Raw genomic sequence first — 16,957 nt, forward strand, 5'->3', positions numbered from 1 at the left:
GTGAAAGAGGTTGTTTGCTCTGCGTTTGATCTGTTGACCTTGCTATTTTTATTGTTATAATTATTGTTAACTTTTTACGTATATATATATATTTTTTTTGTATAAGTCCATTTTTTTTCAAAATTCTAGATTTTTAGATGTAGAAATTTTTTAAATCTTACTTATTTTAATTATTTTGTTTATTTTAAAATTTTATACAATTGTTTTGTACAGCCGGTCCTTAAGAGCATCGACTCTCTTAAAAATCGTCATGTTCTTACAAATCAAGTGAATTGGAATATTTATTTATTAGTTTCTAAATTATTTTTATAGTTTCTACCATTATTTATTCTACCGTTACTTATCAACTTATGCAAATCATTTTCCTATCGAAATAATTTTTATTATTTATCTACCTAAAGTTAAAGAAGAAGAAACCTTGCTATTAATATTTTCTAATCTATTGGGGTTAGAGTGAGCTATTTTCTTAATATGTAAAAATATGACCTTATAAGACCTAGGCAATAAATGAATGTATTTATTTTATTTTATCAAACTAATTCCGCATATTATTTAAGGAAAAGATTTCTCTTTTCTTTTTTTTTTTTTTGATATTTTTCATTCATAATAAGGTAAATTTATAATAATTGCATAGATGATAGAGGGGTTGCTGATGGAAGAGCGGGGTAGCTATGTATTGCCAGTAGTTCTATTAATGGATAAGTGGAAAGTACAGTGGGTGCAAAAATTTTTCGTATCTTTAATGTTCTTTTTATATGGATTCATATTTTCCAGCTATTTCTTTGATCTTATTTGTCATGCGATTTCTGCGGCGGCCACCAAGACAGAATCGTCATGACTTTTATGAAGAATTATTTTTATACCGGGATTTGTCACTTTCACAACCTTTTTGGGTTTGTGCAATTGTTTGATCTTAGAGAATTTGGGTACCTACTTTTGTTATTTTAAATTTGCCTACTCGAGTAAATAATCATTTTTCACCAATTTGTCCATGAGGACAACTGTGTTTTTCATATAAATACCAAGTCCTGTATTGGCGGCATTTGTACAACGTGTGTACAGCCTGATAAGTAATTGTCCTAAGTCAATTTTATCATCTAAAATCAGGTTTCTTGTATTTCCTACGCTACCATTTTTCTATCCTAAGATGAAAACGAGCGCGACATGTCTTATTGCAAATTTGTATAGCGCTTCACTTATATTTTTATAGGTTCTCTTCATCATTTTTTTTTTGTAATGGGCTGGTTTTAAAAGTTTCTTAGTTTTTGCCTATTTCCACTGTCCTAAAATTTCCTATTGCTTCATGACTATTTTTGTCAGGAGCCATCAAAGGAATTATGCTAATTTTTTTTTGATTTGTTGTTCGCTTTAGGCAGGGTTGCCTTTACTGTCGATTGTGACATTTTTAGGTTTATTATTTGAGATTTATTTGAATTTATCGCTCTTCCTCAGTTTTGGTTTGGTACTGGTAATGGGTTAGATACGAGTTGTGGCGGGTTTTACCTGCCTAAATTTGTGCTTCATATAGTTTTTGAGCATCATGGCTATTGTGATGATCAATAGTATGAATACACAACCTATAATTGCTAACCAAACATCCGGGATGTTCGGAGTACTTTCTGTATCTACCCTAGTTGATGACTCGTACTTGACTATTTTGTTATCTCTTGTTTCAGAGCTTTCTTTTACTACTTCATAGCCAGCTATGGCTACCATAATGACTTGGGCTATTTTTGTCCACCAAGGCATCTTGAAATTTTCCTCTGCTTTTATGAGAGTAAATAAAAAAAAATTTTGATTGTATTCTTTATTTTATGCATTCCATTTATTATTTTTCCTTATTTAGTTGGCATAAAAGTTTAAGAAAAATTTTGTTGGAAAAATTTGTTTAATTTTAATGTAAAAACATTTTTTTTTCTCTACGCCATGTTGGGCTTCAATCTTTTTTCCAAATTTTTAGGTTGAAAACGATTTTTTTTTTTTTTTTTTTTTTTCAGATGCTACTTAGCATTTGGCATCGTTGGGAAACACTTTCCTCATCATTCGCATTATTTCTTCCACCCTGGTAGTGGGGTTTATAATGTCCTCAATTGTGGGTTCCCTATCCATACCTATTATCTTCCACAATTTCTTTAAACCTTCTAGTTCTTTGGGTAGGTCCCTAGTGTGTCGGGTATTTTCATCCCACTAATAGAGAGGAAGATCTGAGGGGTTTCTTTGCATTTTAATAGTAATGGACAGAGTAGTTTAAATTTTTGAATTTTATTAAAATGTTCTATGGGATTTCTCTAGAGGTTTTAGAAGTGTCCTAAATATTCCAATTTATTTTTCTTTTTCTATTAAAAATTTTATTTTTAAATTTTAACTGAGTAAATTTTTATATTATATTTTTTGTTTAAAAGAAATTGTTTGTACATACTTTATAATATTTATTTTTTTTTGTTTTTTTTGTTATTAAATAGTACAGTTTTTCTATTTTAAAGGAAATGAAAGTTTGTTCAAAAAAAAAAATTTTAATTAATTTTATTTCCTACTAAAAGAAAAAAAATCCTAAGCAAAAACTTTCGTTTTTGCTAATGGTTTAGCGTCCGTAAGGCCGCTCAATTGATTCTAAAATTTTTTTTTTTTTTTTTTTAAACATACTTAACGTTATAAATTGTATATCTACTTTAGTCTAAGTTGCTGCCATTTATTATTTTGCTGGTTATCAATGTTTCATATCTACGCTGTCAGTGCTGATTTTATTGTTTTATGTCCGCTCTCCAGTTTATGCTGTTAGTTGTATCAGATTGCTCAGGTTTATGTGCATATTGTTGTCGAAACTTCTCGCGTTGATTGTTAATGCATTTTATTAGGTTGTCGATCATAATTTCCTTTGCTCCCTTTTGCTCCTTCTGTGTTACCAATTTTTGCAGGATTTTTAATAACTGTGTTGTTTACCCTTTGCTCCTTTTGCTCCTTCTGTGTTACCAATTTTTGCAGGATTAATAACTGTGTTGTTTATCTTTTGCTCCTTGCCAAATTTGCAGGGTTTCTAATAACTGGCTGGATCTTAGAAAAATTTTTTATTGCTTGATCAGCAACTTTTTTTTTTTTTTTTTTTAAATTGAACTGGCAGGATCTTTTCCAGTTAGATCGTTTTTAGCAGTTGTGCTGATTTGATCTAAACTGGCAGGATCGCCATGAAAAGTTTGAAGGAATAAGAAGACGTTGCCAGTTAAAGGTTGCGACTTAAATCTTCACTTTATTGAATAAATTCTTGTCTTTTATACTAATTTGCTTAACCTATACATTAATAAATATCTAAATACTAATAACTAAAAATAAGTACATAGGGAATGGAGAATGCATACATGTCTGTTTGTATACGGTCTTTGTGTACATGTATTTTTGTATGCATAACTCCATACATGTAGTTTTGTACATTTAGCAGCGTCAGCAGATCAGTTTGAGTGTTTCGGTATTTTCCCAAAAGAGGCTTGTATGTTAGTATGTATAATTACAATGGGTTGTATGATTATATGTATAATTGATTAGCTGTGAATGGATATAGGTCTCATGTTCGGCATTCCATATCGTCTGGGTTAGTTCAATAATTTATGTTGGGAAAAATATTGTAATATGATTATTACTAAATATATTTGGAATTTATACAGCGTAATACCGCAAGTGTGTTACAGTCTTTGTGAGGTATAATGGTACCTTACAGTGGGTATGACGTATAATGCTACACCGGGTACCCTAGAATGTGTTTATACAATATGGATATCAAATGAAAGCTGATGATGAGTGCTATAGTACAGGATAATTTTCATACAACTGGGAAGCTAAGGTCTTGAGATATAGCCCAAAACGTGGACCCGTGTACACCTAGAATGTGTATATACAATATGGATATCAAATGAAAACTGTTGATGAGTGCTATAGTACAGGATAATTTTCATCTAATAAATAAAATTCCTCTGTCACGGTTTTAGAGGCTTACCTCCTCCGAAACGGCTGAACCGATTCTCAGGAAATTTTGTGAACATTTTGGTTAGGTCTGAGAATCGGCCAACGTCTGTCTACCTTTTTTCGCTACGTGCCTAGGGTCTTGAGATCAAAACGTGGACCCGGGTACCCCTAGAATGTTTTTATACAATATGGATATCAAATGAAAGCTGTTGATGGGTGCTATAGTACAGGATGATTTTCATACCCCTATGTGACTAGGGTCTCGATATATGGGCTAAAACGTGGACCCGGGTACCCCTAGAATGTGTTTATACAATATGGATATCAAATGAAAGCTGTTGATGAGTGCTATAGTACGGGATAATTTTCATACAACTGGGAGGCTAGGGTCTCGAGATGTTACCCAAAACGTGGACCCGGGTACCCCTAGAATGTGTTTATACAATATGGTTATCAAATGAAAGCTGTTGATGAGTGCTATAATTCAGGATAATTTTCATACAACTGGGAAGATAAGGTCTTGAGATATAGCCCAAAACGTGGACCCGTGTACACCTAGAATGTGTATATACAATATGGATATCAAATGAAAACTGTTGATGAGTGCTATAGTATAGGATAATTTTCATCTAATAAATAAAATTCCTCTGTCACGGTTTTAGAAGCTTACCTCCTCCGAAACGGCTGAACCGATTCCCAGGAAATTTTGTGAACATTTTGGTTAGGTCTGAGAATCGGCCAACGTCTGTCTACCTTTTTTCGCTACGTGCCTAGGGTCTTGAGATCAAAACGTGGACCCGGGTACCCCTAGAATGTTTTTATACAATATGGATATCAAATGAAAGCTGTTGATGGGTGCTATAGTACAGGATGATTTTCATACCCCTATGTGACTAGGGCCTCGATATATGGGCTAAAACGTGGACCCGGGTACCCCTAGAATGTGTTTATACAATATGGATATCAAATGAAAGCTGTTGATGAGTGCTATAGTACGGGATAATTTTCATACAACTGGGAGGCTAGGGTCTCGAGATGTTACCCAAAACGTGGACCCGGGTACCCCTAGAATGTGTTTATACAATATGGATATCAAATGAAAGCTGTTGATGAGTGCTATAGTACAGGATAATTTTCATCCAAATGGGAAGCTAGGGTCTTGAGATATAGCCCAAAACGTGGACCCGGGTACCCCTAGAATGTCTTTTTACATTATGGGTATCAAATTGAAGTTTTACACCGCTGGGTGACTACGGTCTCGAGATATAGGCCAAAACATGGACCCGGATACACCTAGAATTTGTGTGTATTATGGATATCAAATGAAAGCTGTTGCTGAGAGCTCTAAAGTTCATTGTGATATTCGATTTAGTCGCTTCAACCTGGCAAAACTGATAAATATGCATACGAAGCCGAAATAAAGACAAGAATTAATAATACCCACATACCTATTTACATACGTTCTATTCGATTTGCCTAACATTTCGTATATAAATTTGCGGATGTTAGTATTTACGATGCTTTTTTCTGGGAAGTATACCAGAGACGGACTGGGACTGGGATTAGGACTAGGACTGGGACTGAGACTGAGACTCGGGATGGGATTGGGACTGAGACTCGGAATAGGACTGGAACAAAATACATACCACCCTCTGGGACTGGCAATAAGAGATGAAGAAGAAGGAGACAAACTTGAAAGAAGAGAAAAAAGAGAAGGAGATTGAGAAAGAGATAGAATGAGACGAGGATTGAGATGAAGCGAAAAACACGGAGGGAGGAGTGAATAAAAAGATTAGGAAAAAGTGTAGAGGAGTAGGGCAGAGTTAGACGGAAAAAGCTTATTAAAATGTATGCAGATAGGCCAAATTTAGGGCAGAACCACGTCTGCCGGGTCTGCTAGTTTAGTATAAATAAGCTAACAATATTTGAATAAAGATTCATTCACTCATTCACACTTACACCTCAAAATCACCTTTTATAGTAGTAGTGGATACACAGAGTAATCCTTAATATATATAAATTTTGTGTCACGTTCTTTGCCCGCGATGGACTCCTAAGCTATTTAACCGATTTCAATCAAATTTGCACACCGTGTGCAGTTCGATCCAACTTGAAAGAAAAGATAGACTTCCTGTGCAGTTTCTTTCCGGGAAGTGGACTAGGTACTGATCTATTCGAACAAATTCTATTCACGGTTCGATTTGCCTGAAAATTTAGTACATAGGTAGCCCTGTGCCTAGATTAGTATTTACGATTCTTTTTCCCGAAAGAGCACCAGGAAACAATCCTTTCGAACAAATTCTGTTCTTGGTTTGATTTACCTGTAATTGGGCATAAAGGTATCCTTTTGCCTAGATTAGTATTTACGACGATTTTTTCGGGAAATGGAGAACTGACTGGGACTGGAACTGGGATTGGGAATGGAACTGCAATTTGAACTAGGGCAGGGATTGGGACTGGGACTGGGAAAAAGGGTTGGAGAAGAACACGAAGAACTAGAAAGAAAAGAAAAGAGGGAAGGAGAAAGATATAGGGTTAGATGTAGATAGAGAGATATGGATAGATGGATCGGAAAAGAAGTGAAGGAGGAATAGACGGAGAGGGAGAAAGATACGCAGAAAATGAGAAATGCAGAGGGAAGGGTGAAAAAAAAGATAAGGAAGAGGGGCAGGAATGGGAAGGGGGAGTAAGAGGTAAAATGCGCTTAAAACTTATGCCGATAGACCAAATTTAGGACAGAGCAACGTCTGCCGGGCATGCTAGAATACATATAGGATTAGGCGAGGGCAACAATACTTAAAAATATCGCTATGGGAATTCGGAGCGAGATGCCTTCCGTTTGATACCATGTTGTCATATCTCGTGGAATTTTTTTTAAACTTCAAAGATATATAAATAATAAGATGAGGTGGTAACCCTACGTGTCAGTCGTACTTAGAAAATTTTTATATTTAAATTCGCAGTGAAATTCCTTTCGCTTGATACCCATATTGGCATATCTAATCTTTTTTAATCCCAAACAGGTCGCAAACTTGTGAAAACATCCTCGATAGCAACACCTATATAGAAAGTCTTAGAATGTGATACCCTATCCATGTACAAAATTTCATTCAAATTGGTTAAGCCGTTTCCGCGATAATAGTGGTTATAGAAGGAGATATAAACAATAAGGTGACGAGGCAACCTTAAGTGGCAACTCTACTTAAAAATGTATCTATTGAAATCGTTTGATATCCATATTGGCACATCTCATGTAACTTTTTCTTGAATTTCAAATAGGTGACAACCTTGTGAAAACATCCACAGTGACAACACCTAGGTGGCAATTCTTAGAATAGGATCTACTACCTATGTGCCAAATTTCATTCAGTTCGGTTAAGCCGTTTCCGAGATCGTTCCGGATATACAAACAATTTTTACCCGTTTATAGTAATAAGATATGAATATTATACATATGCTTTTGTGTTTAAAGTAACTATATGTAGTATATATTATTCGTTTATGTGTATCCCTATTAAAATGTGTTTTTTTTTTTTTTATTTAGGAAGCAGATGACATACCAACAGACAATTTTAGTTTCTACGATAATAAAACAGCGCTTGATAATTTGTTAACCAAGCCGGACGGACTATTTTACATTATCGATGATGCTTCGCGCACTAGCCAAGATCAGGACCTCATAATGGGTAAATTTTCCCAAAATACTTTACTTCCGTTAAATTATATTTTTAACTGTGTGGTTATATGTTTAGATCGCGTTGTGGAAAAACATAGCCAATTTGTTAAAAAACATACAGCTACAGAAATTTCCGTCGCGCACTACACTGGTCGCATCATATACGATACCCGCGCTTTCACTGATATCAATCGAGATTTCGTCCCCCCAGAAATGATAGAAACTTTTCGGTCGTCAATGGATGAAAATATCATGATGATGTTTACTAATCAACTTACAAAAGCCGGAAATTTAACTATGCCATTCGAAAGTGTTCAGCACAAGCCAGAAGATTCCCAAAGAAAGTCATATGTACGTTATTCTATATAGGGAAACTATGTTGTTTGCCATATTATTGAGATATTTTAATTTTTACTACAGCCTCTGAATACTTTATCAGCCGGATGTATTTCACAAGTAAATAACCTTCGAACTTTGGCAGCTAATTTTCGTTTCACTTGCCTAACATTGCTCAAGACGCTTACGTTAAGTAATAATTTGGGTGTACATTTCGTTCGCTGTATCAGAGCTGATTTAGAGTACAAACCACGCGCTTTCCACTCCGACATGGTGCAGCAGCAAATGAAAGCTCTCGGAGTTCTGGATACAATAGCCGGTAGACAGCGTGGCTATTCGTGTCGCATCACATTTCAAGAGTTTCTTAGACGGTAAGTTTATTGTATATTGTACAACGATTCCCATCATAAAAGAGAGGTTTTTAAAACGAAGAAAATTGTTATTAAATATGAAAAAATGGGATTAAAAATATTTGTTGTTATATCGGCCTAATGTCATAGTGTCATATTTATTGACACTTTTTTCACCGTGCTCTGGGACGTATTAACAATTTTTGTTGTTATATCGGCCTACTGATTTGATGGCATCACTGCCAGGAAACAAGTCCAAATTTCACATAGTTTCTGCAACAAATGTCGCAGCGCTGTGAAAATCAATTTTCAAGAAACAGGATAGAAGTTGAAATAATGAAGACAAAGAAACAACCGCTGTGAAAGCTGAATGGCTATAGCAGCATCTATACAGCGAGCTTGGCAGTTGTATACATATTTTTATAACAATAAGAATGATTACAAAAACTGTTAATATATCCCAGAGCACGGTAAAAAAGTGTCAATAAATATGACACTATGGCCATGAAACAAGTCAAATTTTCACATCGTTTCTGTAACAGATGTCGCAGCCCTGTCAAAATCAATTTGCAAGAAACAGGGTAGAAGTAGAAATAATGAAGACAAACAAACAACCGATGTAATAGCTGAGTGGTTATAGCAGCGGCGCCTAAACGTCGCCGATGAAGGAATTTAGCATCGGATATATGTACATATACAACGAGCTTTGGCAGTTCTCTAAATGTTTTCTTTCTTCTATTCTAATTTAAAAAGTTTTTCATTTAAGAATAACAACAATAATGATACAATAATTATTTTTAGGCCTTGACTTCGATTCGAACCCGCCATCTTAAAAAATGGGATTGATTTTAAGCCATATATTTTATTTTATCTTGACATGTGATTTTCTCAAAAACAAAATCTTTCTCCTTGGTTATAGGAACAGTTTTCTCAACAATAGAGACAATTTTATCACAAAATAAAAATAAAACAAGTAAAGAAGGCTAAGTTCGGGTAAAACCGAACATTACATACTCAGCTGAGAGCTTAGCTGCGTTGGTTTCGTAGGGTTTCGAAGATGGTTTATAAGTGGTTTTTAATTCCATATCACATACGTTTGGGAAACATCGACCAAATTGTAGACCAAGGGTGACGTTTTTTTGAAAGATATTTCTTCACCCTTTGTCAAATAAAGGAAAATCACCATCAAATCAAAATGAACCTAGGATAACACTGGAAGTTTTTTGTAAGATATGGGTATCAAATGAAAGGTATTAAAGATTATTTTAAAAGGGAGTGGGCCTTAGTTCTATAGGTGAACACCTTTTCCAGATATCGCCATAAAGGTGGACCAGGGGTGACTCTAGAATGTGTTTGTACGATATGGGTATCAAATTAAAGGTATTAAAGACTATTATAAAAGGTAGTGGGCCTTAGTTCTATAGGTTGACACCTTTTCGAGATATCGCCATAAAGGTGGACCAGGGGTGACTCTAGAATGTGTTTGTATGACATGGGTATCAAATGGAAGGTATTAAAGAGTATTTTAAAAGGGAGTTGGCCTTAGTTATATAGGTGAACACCTTTTCGAGATATCGCCATAAAGGTGGCCCAGGAGTGACCCTAGAATGTGTTTGTACGAAATGGATATCAAATGAAAGGTGATAATGACTATTTTAAAAGGGAGTGGGCCTTAGTTCTATAGGTGAACGCCTTTTCGAGATATCGCCATAAAGGTGGACCAGGGGTGACTCTAGAATATGTTTGTACGATATGGGTATCAAATGAAAGGTGTTAATGAGTATTTTAAAAGGGCGTGGGGCTTAGTTCTATAGGTGGACGCCTTTTTGATATATCGCCATAAAGGTGGGCCAGGGTTGACTCTAGAATGTGTTTGTACGATATGGGTATCAAATTAAAGGTATTAATGAAGCTTTTAAAAGGGAGTGGGCGGCAGTTGTATATGTGAAGGCGTTTTCCAGATATCGACCAAAATGTGGGCCAGGGTGACCCAGAACATCATCTGTTGGATAGCGCTGATTTATTTATATATATAATACTACGAACAGTATTCCTGCCAAGATTTCAAGGGTTTTTTATTTCGGCCTGCAGAACTTTTTCATTTCATTCTACTTAATATGGTAGGTGTCACACCCATTTTACAATGTTTTTTCTAAAGTTATATTTTGCGTCAATAAACCAATCCAAATACCATGTTTCATCCCTTTTTTTGTATTTGGTATAGAATTATGGCATTTTTTTCGTTTTTGGTCATTTTCGATATCGAAAAAGTGGGCGTGGTCATAGTCAGATTTCGGCCATTTTTTATACCAATACAAAGTGAGTTCAGATAAGTACGTGAACTGAGTTTAGTAAAGATATATCGATTTTTGCTCAAGTTATCGTGTTGAGGGCCGAGCGGAAGGAGGGACGCTCGATTGTGTATAAAAACTGGCTTTACCGATTTCGCCCATTTTCACAGAAAACAGTTATTTTCATAGAAGCTATGCCCTTACCAAATTTCACAAGGATGTGTAAATTATTGTTCGACGCATTAAAAGTATTCTAGACAAATTAAATGAAACAGGGCGGAGCCACGCCCATTTTGACATTTTCTTTTGTTTTTGTATTTTGTTGCACCATGTCATTACTGGAGTTGAATGTTGACATAATTGACTTATATACTGTATAGATATTCAATTTTTTGTTAAAATTAGACTTAAAAATTTTTTTTTAAAAAGTGGGCGTGTTCGTCATCTGATTTTGCTTATTTTTATTAAGAACACATACAGTAATAGGAGTAACGCTCCTGCCAAATTGAATCACGATATCTTCAACGACTGCCAAATTACAGCTTGCAAAACTTTTAAACTACCTTCTTTTAAAAGTGGTCGGTGCCACGTCCATTGTCCAAATTTTTACTAATTTTCGATACTGCGTCATAAGATGAACCCACCTACCCAGTTTCATCGCTTTATCCGTCTTTGGTAATGAATAATCGCACTTTTCCGGTTTTTCGGAATTTTCGATAACGAAAAAGTGGGCGTGGTTATAGGCCGATTTCGTTCATTTTAAATAGCACTCTGAGAAACTTACATACCAAATTTCATTATGATACCACAAAATTTACTCAAGCTATCGTGTTTCCGGGCAGACGGAGAGAAGGCTGGAGGGATATGGATTAGTGAATTTCTTTTTCACCCTGATAATTTTGATATATGGAAGTCTAAATTTATCTCGATTAGTTTATACCGTTACGGAATACCGTTATGCGAAAATTAACAAACTCTGTGAGCTCTGCTCATCTGAGTATAATTATAGCTGCATTGGTTTCGTAGGGTTTCGTGGATAGTTTATAAGTGGTTTTTATTCCATATCACATACGTTTGGGAAATATCGACCAAGTTGTAGACCAAGGGTGGCGTTTTTTGGGACGATTTTCCTTCATCCTTAAGAAAATGAACCTAGGGTAACCCTGGAATGTGTTTGTATGACATCGGTATCAAATGAAAGGTATTAAAGAGTATTTTAAAAGCGAGTGGACCTATAGAAGTGGACTCCTTTTCGAGTTAGCGTCATAAGAATTGACTAGGGGTGACTCTAGAATGCATTTGTATGATATGGTATCAAATGAAAGGTGTTAATGAGTATTTTAAAAGGGAGTGGGCCTTAGTTCTATTGGTGGACGCCTTTTCGAGATATCACCATAAAGGTGGACGAGGGGTGACTCTAAAATGTGTTTGTACGGTATGGGTATCAAATTAAAGGTACTAAAGAGGGTTTTAAAAGGTAGTGGCCCTTAGTTGTATATGTGAAGGCGTTTTCGAGATATCGACAAAAAATGTAGACCAGGGTGACCCAGAACATCATCTGTCGGGTACCGCTAATTTATTTATATATGTAATACCACGAACAGTATTCCTGCCTTTATTCCAAAGGCTTTTGATTTGGCCATGTAGAACTTTTTCTTTTTCTTCTACTTGATATGGTAGGTGTCACACCCATTTTACAAAGTTTTTTCTAAAGTTATATTTTGCGTAAAAACCGGCAACCGCATGGGTGTTCCGTCTGGTCCTACTGCTTTAGATGGTTTAGAACGAACGATGGCCTTTTAAACCTTTTTGGGGGTGATGGTAATTGGGGACGCGCTGTATTTATGCTTGTGTGGGCGTCTGTTGCCCGGCGTCTGGAGTTGTCAACCGTATAATGCATTACATATTGTCGGCAACAAGCGCTCGCACATTTTTTCTCATCCGACAGAACTTTATCGCCGAAGACGATGGAGATTTTGTCATTGTGCTTAGTCGGTTTGGATTGGGATTTTACGGTGGACCATAGCTTACCTACACCGATAAAGAGGTTACAATTCTTCAAGTGCTCTTCCCATTTCGCCCGCTTGTGTTCATCCACTAACAATCTGATGCGTTGGTTACGTCCCATATTTATCTATTTATTTATTTAAAGTCGACAACAAACGTAAAATGGTCGGATGCATGATAAAAATATACATATGTATACAGACCAATAGCCAAAATTTAAATATACCGAAATTTCAACAATGTTATATACTAGTATCGCCTGTGGTCGAAATTCGACCAACTTGTATTTTTTTCAACTCAGTCTATGCATCCAGTGTTGGGGGCAGGGATGCACCTTAACGCTAAGCTAATCGTTTATCAAAAAATTTCCACTGTTTCCGTTTAAACATTTCGAAATATTATCGATAAAGAAATTATCAACATAAATTGTATCTCGTTTTTAACCGAAACGAAAAGCCTTCGTTAACATTAAAAACGTTAACAAAAACGTGATACTTTATGTTTGAATTGTGCTGGCAATGCTATAGCCATGGTGAAGCCGTAAGTTGGTAACAGCGAGCGGACACATACACACAAACTCCATGTAATTTGTTTGTTTAGTTCGTTGGTGGTAATGTCCAAAATACTGTGAGAAATGTTCGTACTGTCAAAATTCATGAGAAAAGTTGCAATCAGCTTGGCTAATGCTTTCACCTTTAATGACTCCGCCATCAATCAGCTTTGCCAGCATAGTTTGAAATTAATAATCAACATAAACGATTTGATTTCGTTTTGATATGGCAGAAAACGAAAAAAAATCATTTCGTTAATTTGACGTTCTTAACGTTAATAAACGAAACGAAATGACTTTGTTTCATTTATTAACGTTAATTATTGTAACGAAATGATATCGGTTCGTTGGTTAAGCATGCCTGATTGGGGGTAGTGCAATAATGCGTTAATAGTTAAGTAGTGAATGGAAATATAGCAAACTGGTCTAACTTACTTAAATTTTTCATTAAGACCTTGTAATTTTTGATTGTATTTTCAAAAGAAATTGGCCACCCGTTAGGTATGCAATTGGCGCTTTACCGAGTTTAACCTTGTATAAATTTCGAATAGAAAAGAGGATATTAATAAAAGATAAAAATATAAAAAAATTATGCAATGAGAAAGCAGGCAGAGTTTACTAAAAAAATTTAAATGAAATAAAAAAAATTAAGTACTTAAAGTGCGAAAAAATTAAGTGAAGTGAATAAAAAGTTCCATATAAAAACGCAATACGTGCACTTAGACTTTTTTCCGGGTTTTAATGTTATCATTGTGGGAATATGAAGGTTCATGTTATGATGTTAGGATATTTAATGTGGAGATTGCAATTCACATCTATGTACGTAATTAATTTATATTAAATTTGTAAACACTCCATTTCATGAATATATATGACCATATCTACCATAAAATATCGTCTGTGAACTATATAATACTAAGATATAACGAAGCAGAATAAATTAGAAAGAAAAGAAAAACAAACAAAAACATTGAAATTATTCACGCAAACATATTTACTAAAATAAAATTGATTTCATAACATTAAGCGACATAAACAAATTAGGATTATGGGATCTAAGCATACAATTAATGGGCATAAATCCAACAAAGTTAGCCTAATAATATAGAAGGTAATATACTGCCCATGCAATATTTCGACCTAAAATCGAAAACGTTTTTGGTATGTTTTTTTTCCTTTAATATACAACGTGAAATTTTCCGATGCAATCAAGTTGCTTTAAATAATAACAAATTAAGTTGAAATATAAGATAATATAATAAAATGAAATAAGAAATATAAAAATAAATTAGCATAAAAGACAATATACAAAGCATAAAATCTGGAAATGCAAAAAACATTTTGGGTCAAATTTGCAATTAATTTTTATTAATAAATAAATTTAGTGAGTTTGAACAAAAGTTGACTCATTATTTGTGATTTCATGTTTTTTTTTGAAAGCAACTAAAATAAAAAACAAAGAATCTGTTAAATAAAGGCCTATCCATTTATGTGTAAGAAAACTTTGTCCAAAAAAATAGGCCGGTTAAGTTACTACTTCTCTTTAAAGTTTTTTTGTGCGCTAACAATTATTTTAGATTGGTCTAAGATTTTGGTACAGGCCAATAGAGGTAAGTGGCAACAATGGGAAACAATATTTTATTTGAACTGAAAATGAGAGAGGCAGTAGTTCTCTCACTATTTGGCCGGTACGAATATGTACATATGCGTATTTGTATATAGATACCTAAATTCGAAAACGTTTTTGGGTCGTTTTTTTCGTTTAATATACAACGTGAATTTTCCGATACAATCAATTTAAATAATTAAATAATAATCTTCTGATTATTTTCGGCCTTAGATTTATAAATTTTAAATATTTAACGAGCTCGAGGCCATATACATATATATTCAGATTAAAACCCTATAATAAAATTTAAAATATATACATATATATATAATCTATCCGGGTTTTAATCTGAATATATATGTATATGGTCTCGAGCTCGTTAAATATTTAAAAATTAATTAAATAATAATAAACTAAGGTGAAATAAAAGATAATATAATAAAATAAAATAAGAAATATCAAAATAAATTGGCATACAAGGCAATATACAAATTTCAATGTAATATCTTTTTAACAAATTTAATATACAAAGTGATAAAAGATACTATAATAAAATAAAATAAGAAGTATCAAAATAAATTAGCATAAGAGACAATATACAAATTTTAATGTAATATCTTTGTAGCAAACTATTTATTTTTTGTTCACTATAAGACGCGTTATATCTAAAATGAGCATAAAATATGGAACTGCAAAAAACATTTGGATCAAATTTGCAATTAATTGTTATAAATAAATAAATTTAGTGAGTTTGAACAAAAGTTGACTCATTATTTCTTAATGCAACTAAAATGAAAAACAAAGAATCTGTTAAATAAAGACCTATGCTTTTCCGTGTAAGTAAAATTTGTCCAAAAAAATAGGCCGGTTAAGTTATTACTTCTCTTTAAAGTTTTTTTGTGCGCTAACAATTATTTTAGAACAATTTTTTAAAGATTTTGGTTCAGACCAATATAGGTAAGTGGCAACAATGGGAAACAATATTTTATTTGAACTGAAAATGAGTGAAGCATTAGTTCTCTCACCGTTTGGCGGGTACGAATATATACATATGTAGAGATGAAACATTTGAGCAACGCGACAATGCATTTGAGCTGAAAGTGAGCGAAGCAGTAGTTCTCTCACCGTTTGGCGTGTACAAATATATACATATGTAGAGATGAAACATTTGAGTAACGCGACAATGCAGCATTTGGAGCTTTGTACTCAGTGGGGTTTGTGAACATAATGGGTCCTACACATGGCAATTTCGATAGTTGCACAGATTTTCGAATTTACAAAAATTTTTTCTATTAATTATAAAAAATAGAGTAATATTTGTAAACAAAAATAGGCCTATGCACTGCGGCTGATCAATACGAATTGATTCATACAATTTTTATATGATTTTACGTATGCTAAGTATGCGAAACAGCCTGTCAATTGATTGTATGGAAATTTTGTTAGCGTATTAATATATAGATAAAAATACAATTGAATTTCTGAATATATATAACTAGAAATAAAAGAAAACCAGTAAGGACGGCTAAGTTCGGGTGTAACCGAACATTACATACTCAGCTGAGAGATTTGGAGACAAAATAAGGGAAAATCACCATGTACGAAAATTAACCTAGGGTAACCCTGGAATGAGTTTTTTTTCGCGGACGTTGTGGCAGCGCATTGCCCTCAAGTGGCCTGATGAAACCAGGCTAATCCTGTTATTTTTTTTTTGTTTTTGTTTTTTTAATTCATACATAGTTTTTTTTTTTTTTTTTTTTGTTTGTATCCTAATGCTTATTTAGGTTTTATTTATAATTTATACTTTTTTTTTGTTACCGAGTCTTTGAGAGGCAGTAGCTTCTTTAGCGCTGAGATCCAAAACCGCTCAGCTACAGAGAAACTCATCAGCTGAGAAATATAGATTCACAAAATACAATAGATTAAAAGTATAAATATAATTTTTACTTATTAAGAGAAGATAGAACCGTTTTTTTATGGCAAGGAGCGAGTCCGAAACATCAATTATTCTCGAGTGAGAGTTATAATCTTCACACCATACAGAAAAGGTTCGTTTAGTTGGAAATTGCTTCTGCATTGTTTAAGAATTATAGGTTTATAATGCCTTAAAACTCGGCATGGAACATTCAAGTTTACTTCGTTCAAAAGAAATGGGCTTGAAATCGATCCATTTAAAAGTCTAGC

General features: G+C 34.0%; 1 protein-coding gene across 4 annotated transcripts in view; it reads left to right on the forward strand.

Moving 5' to 3' along the window:
• ninaC (STKc_myosinIII_N_like and MYSc_Myo21 domain-containing protein ninaC) overlaps window positions 1-16,957 on the forward strand; it is a 2,219,740-nt gene that overhangs the window by 1,113,722 nt on the left and 1,089,061 nt on the right. For all 4 annotated transcript variants that reach the window (XM_067766366.1, XM_067766367.1, XM_067766369.1 and 1 more), the window contains 3 exons: window positions 7,499-7,640; window positions 7,707-7,981; window positions 8,051-8,337. In XM_067766366.1, coding sequence (XP_067622467.1) covers window positions 7,499-7,640; window positions 7,707-7,981; window positions 8,051-8,337 — 704 coding nt within the window. The remainder of the gene's footprint in view (window positions 1-7,498; window positions 7,641-7,706; window positions 7,982-8,050; window positions 8,338-16,957) is intronic.

The sequence above is a fragment of the Eurosta solidaginis genome, chromosome 2 (genome assembly GCF_040869045.1).
Source record: "Eurosta solidaginis isolate ZX-2024a chromosome 2, ASM4086904v1, whole genome shotgun sequence".
NCBI lineage: Eukaryota > Metazoa > Arthropoda > Insecta > Diptera > Tephritidae > Eurosta > Eurosta solidaginis.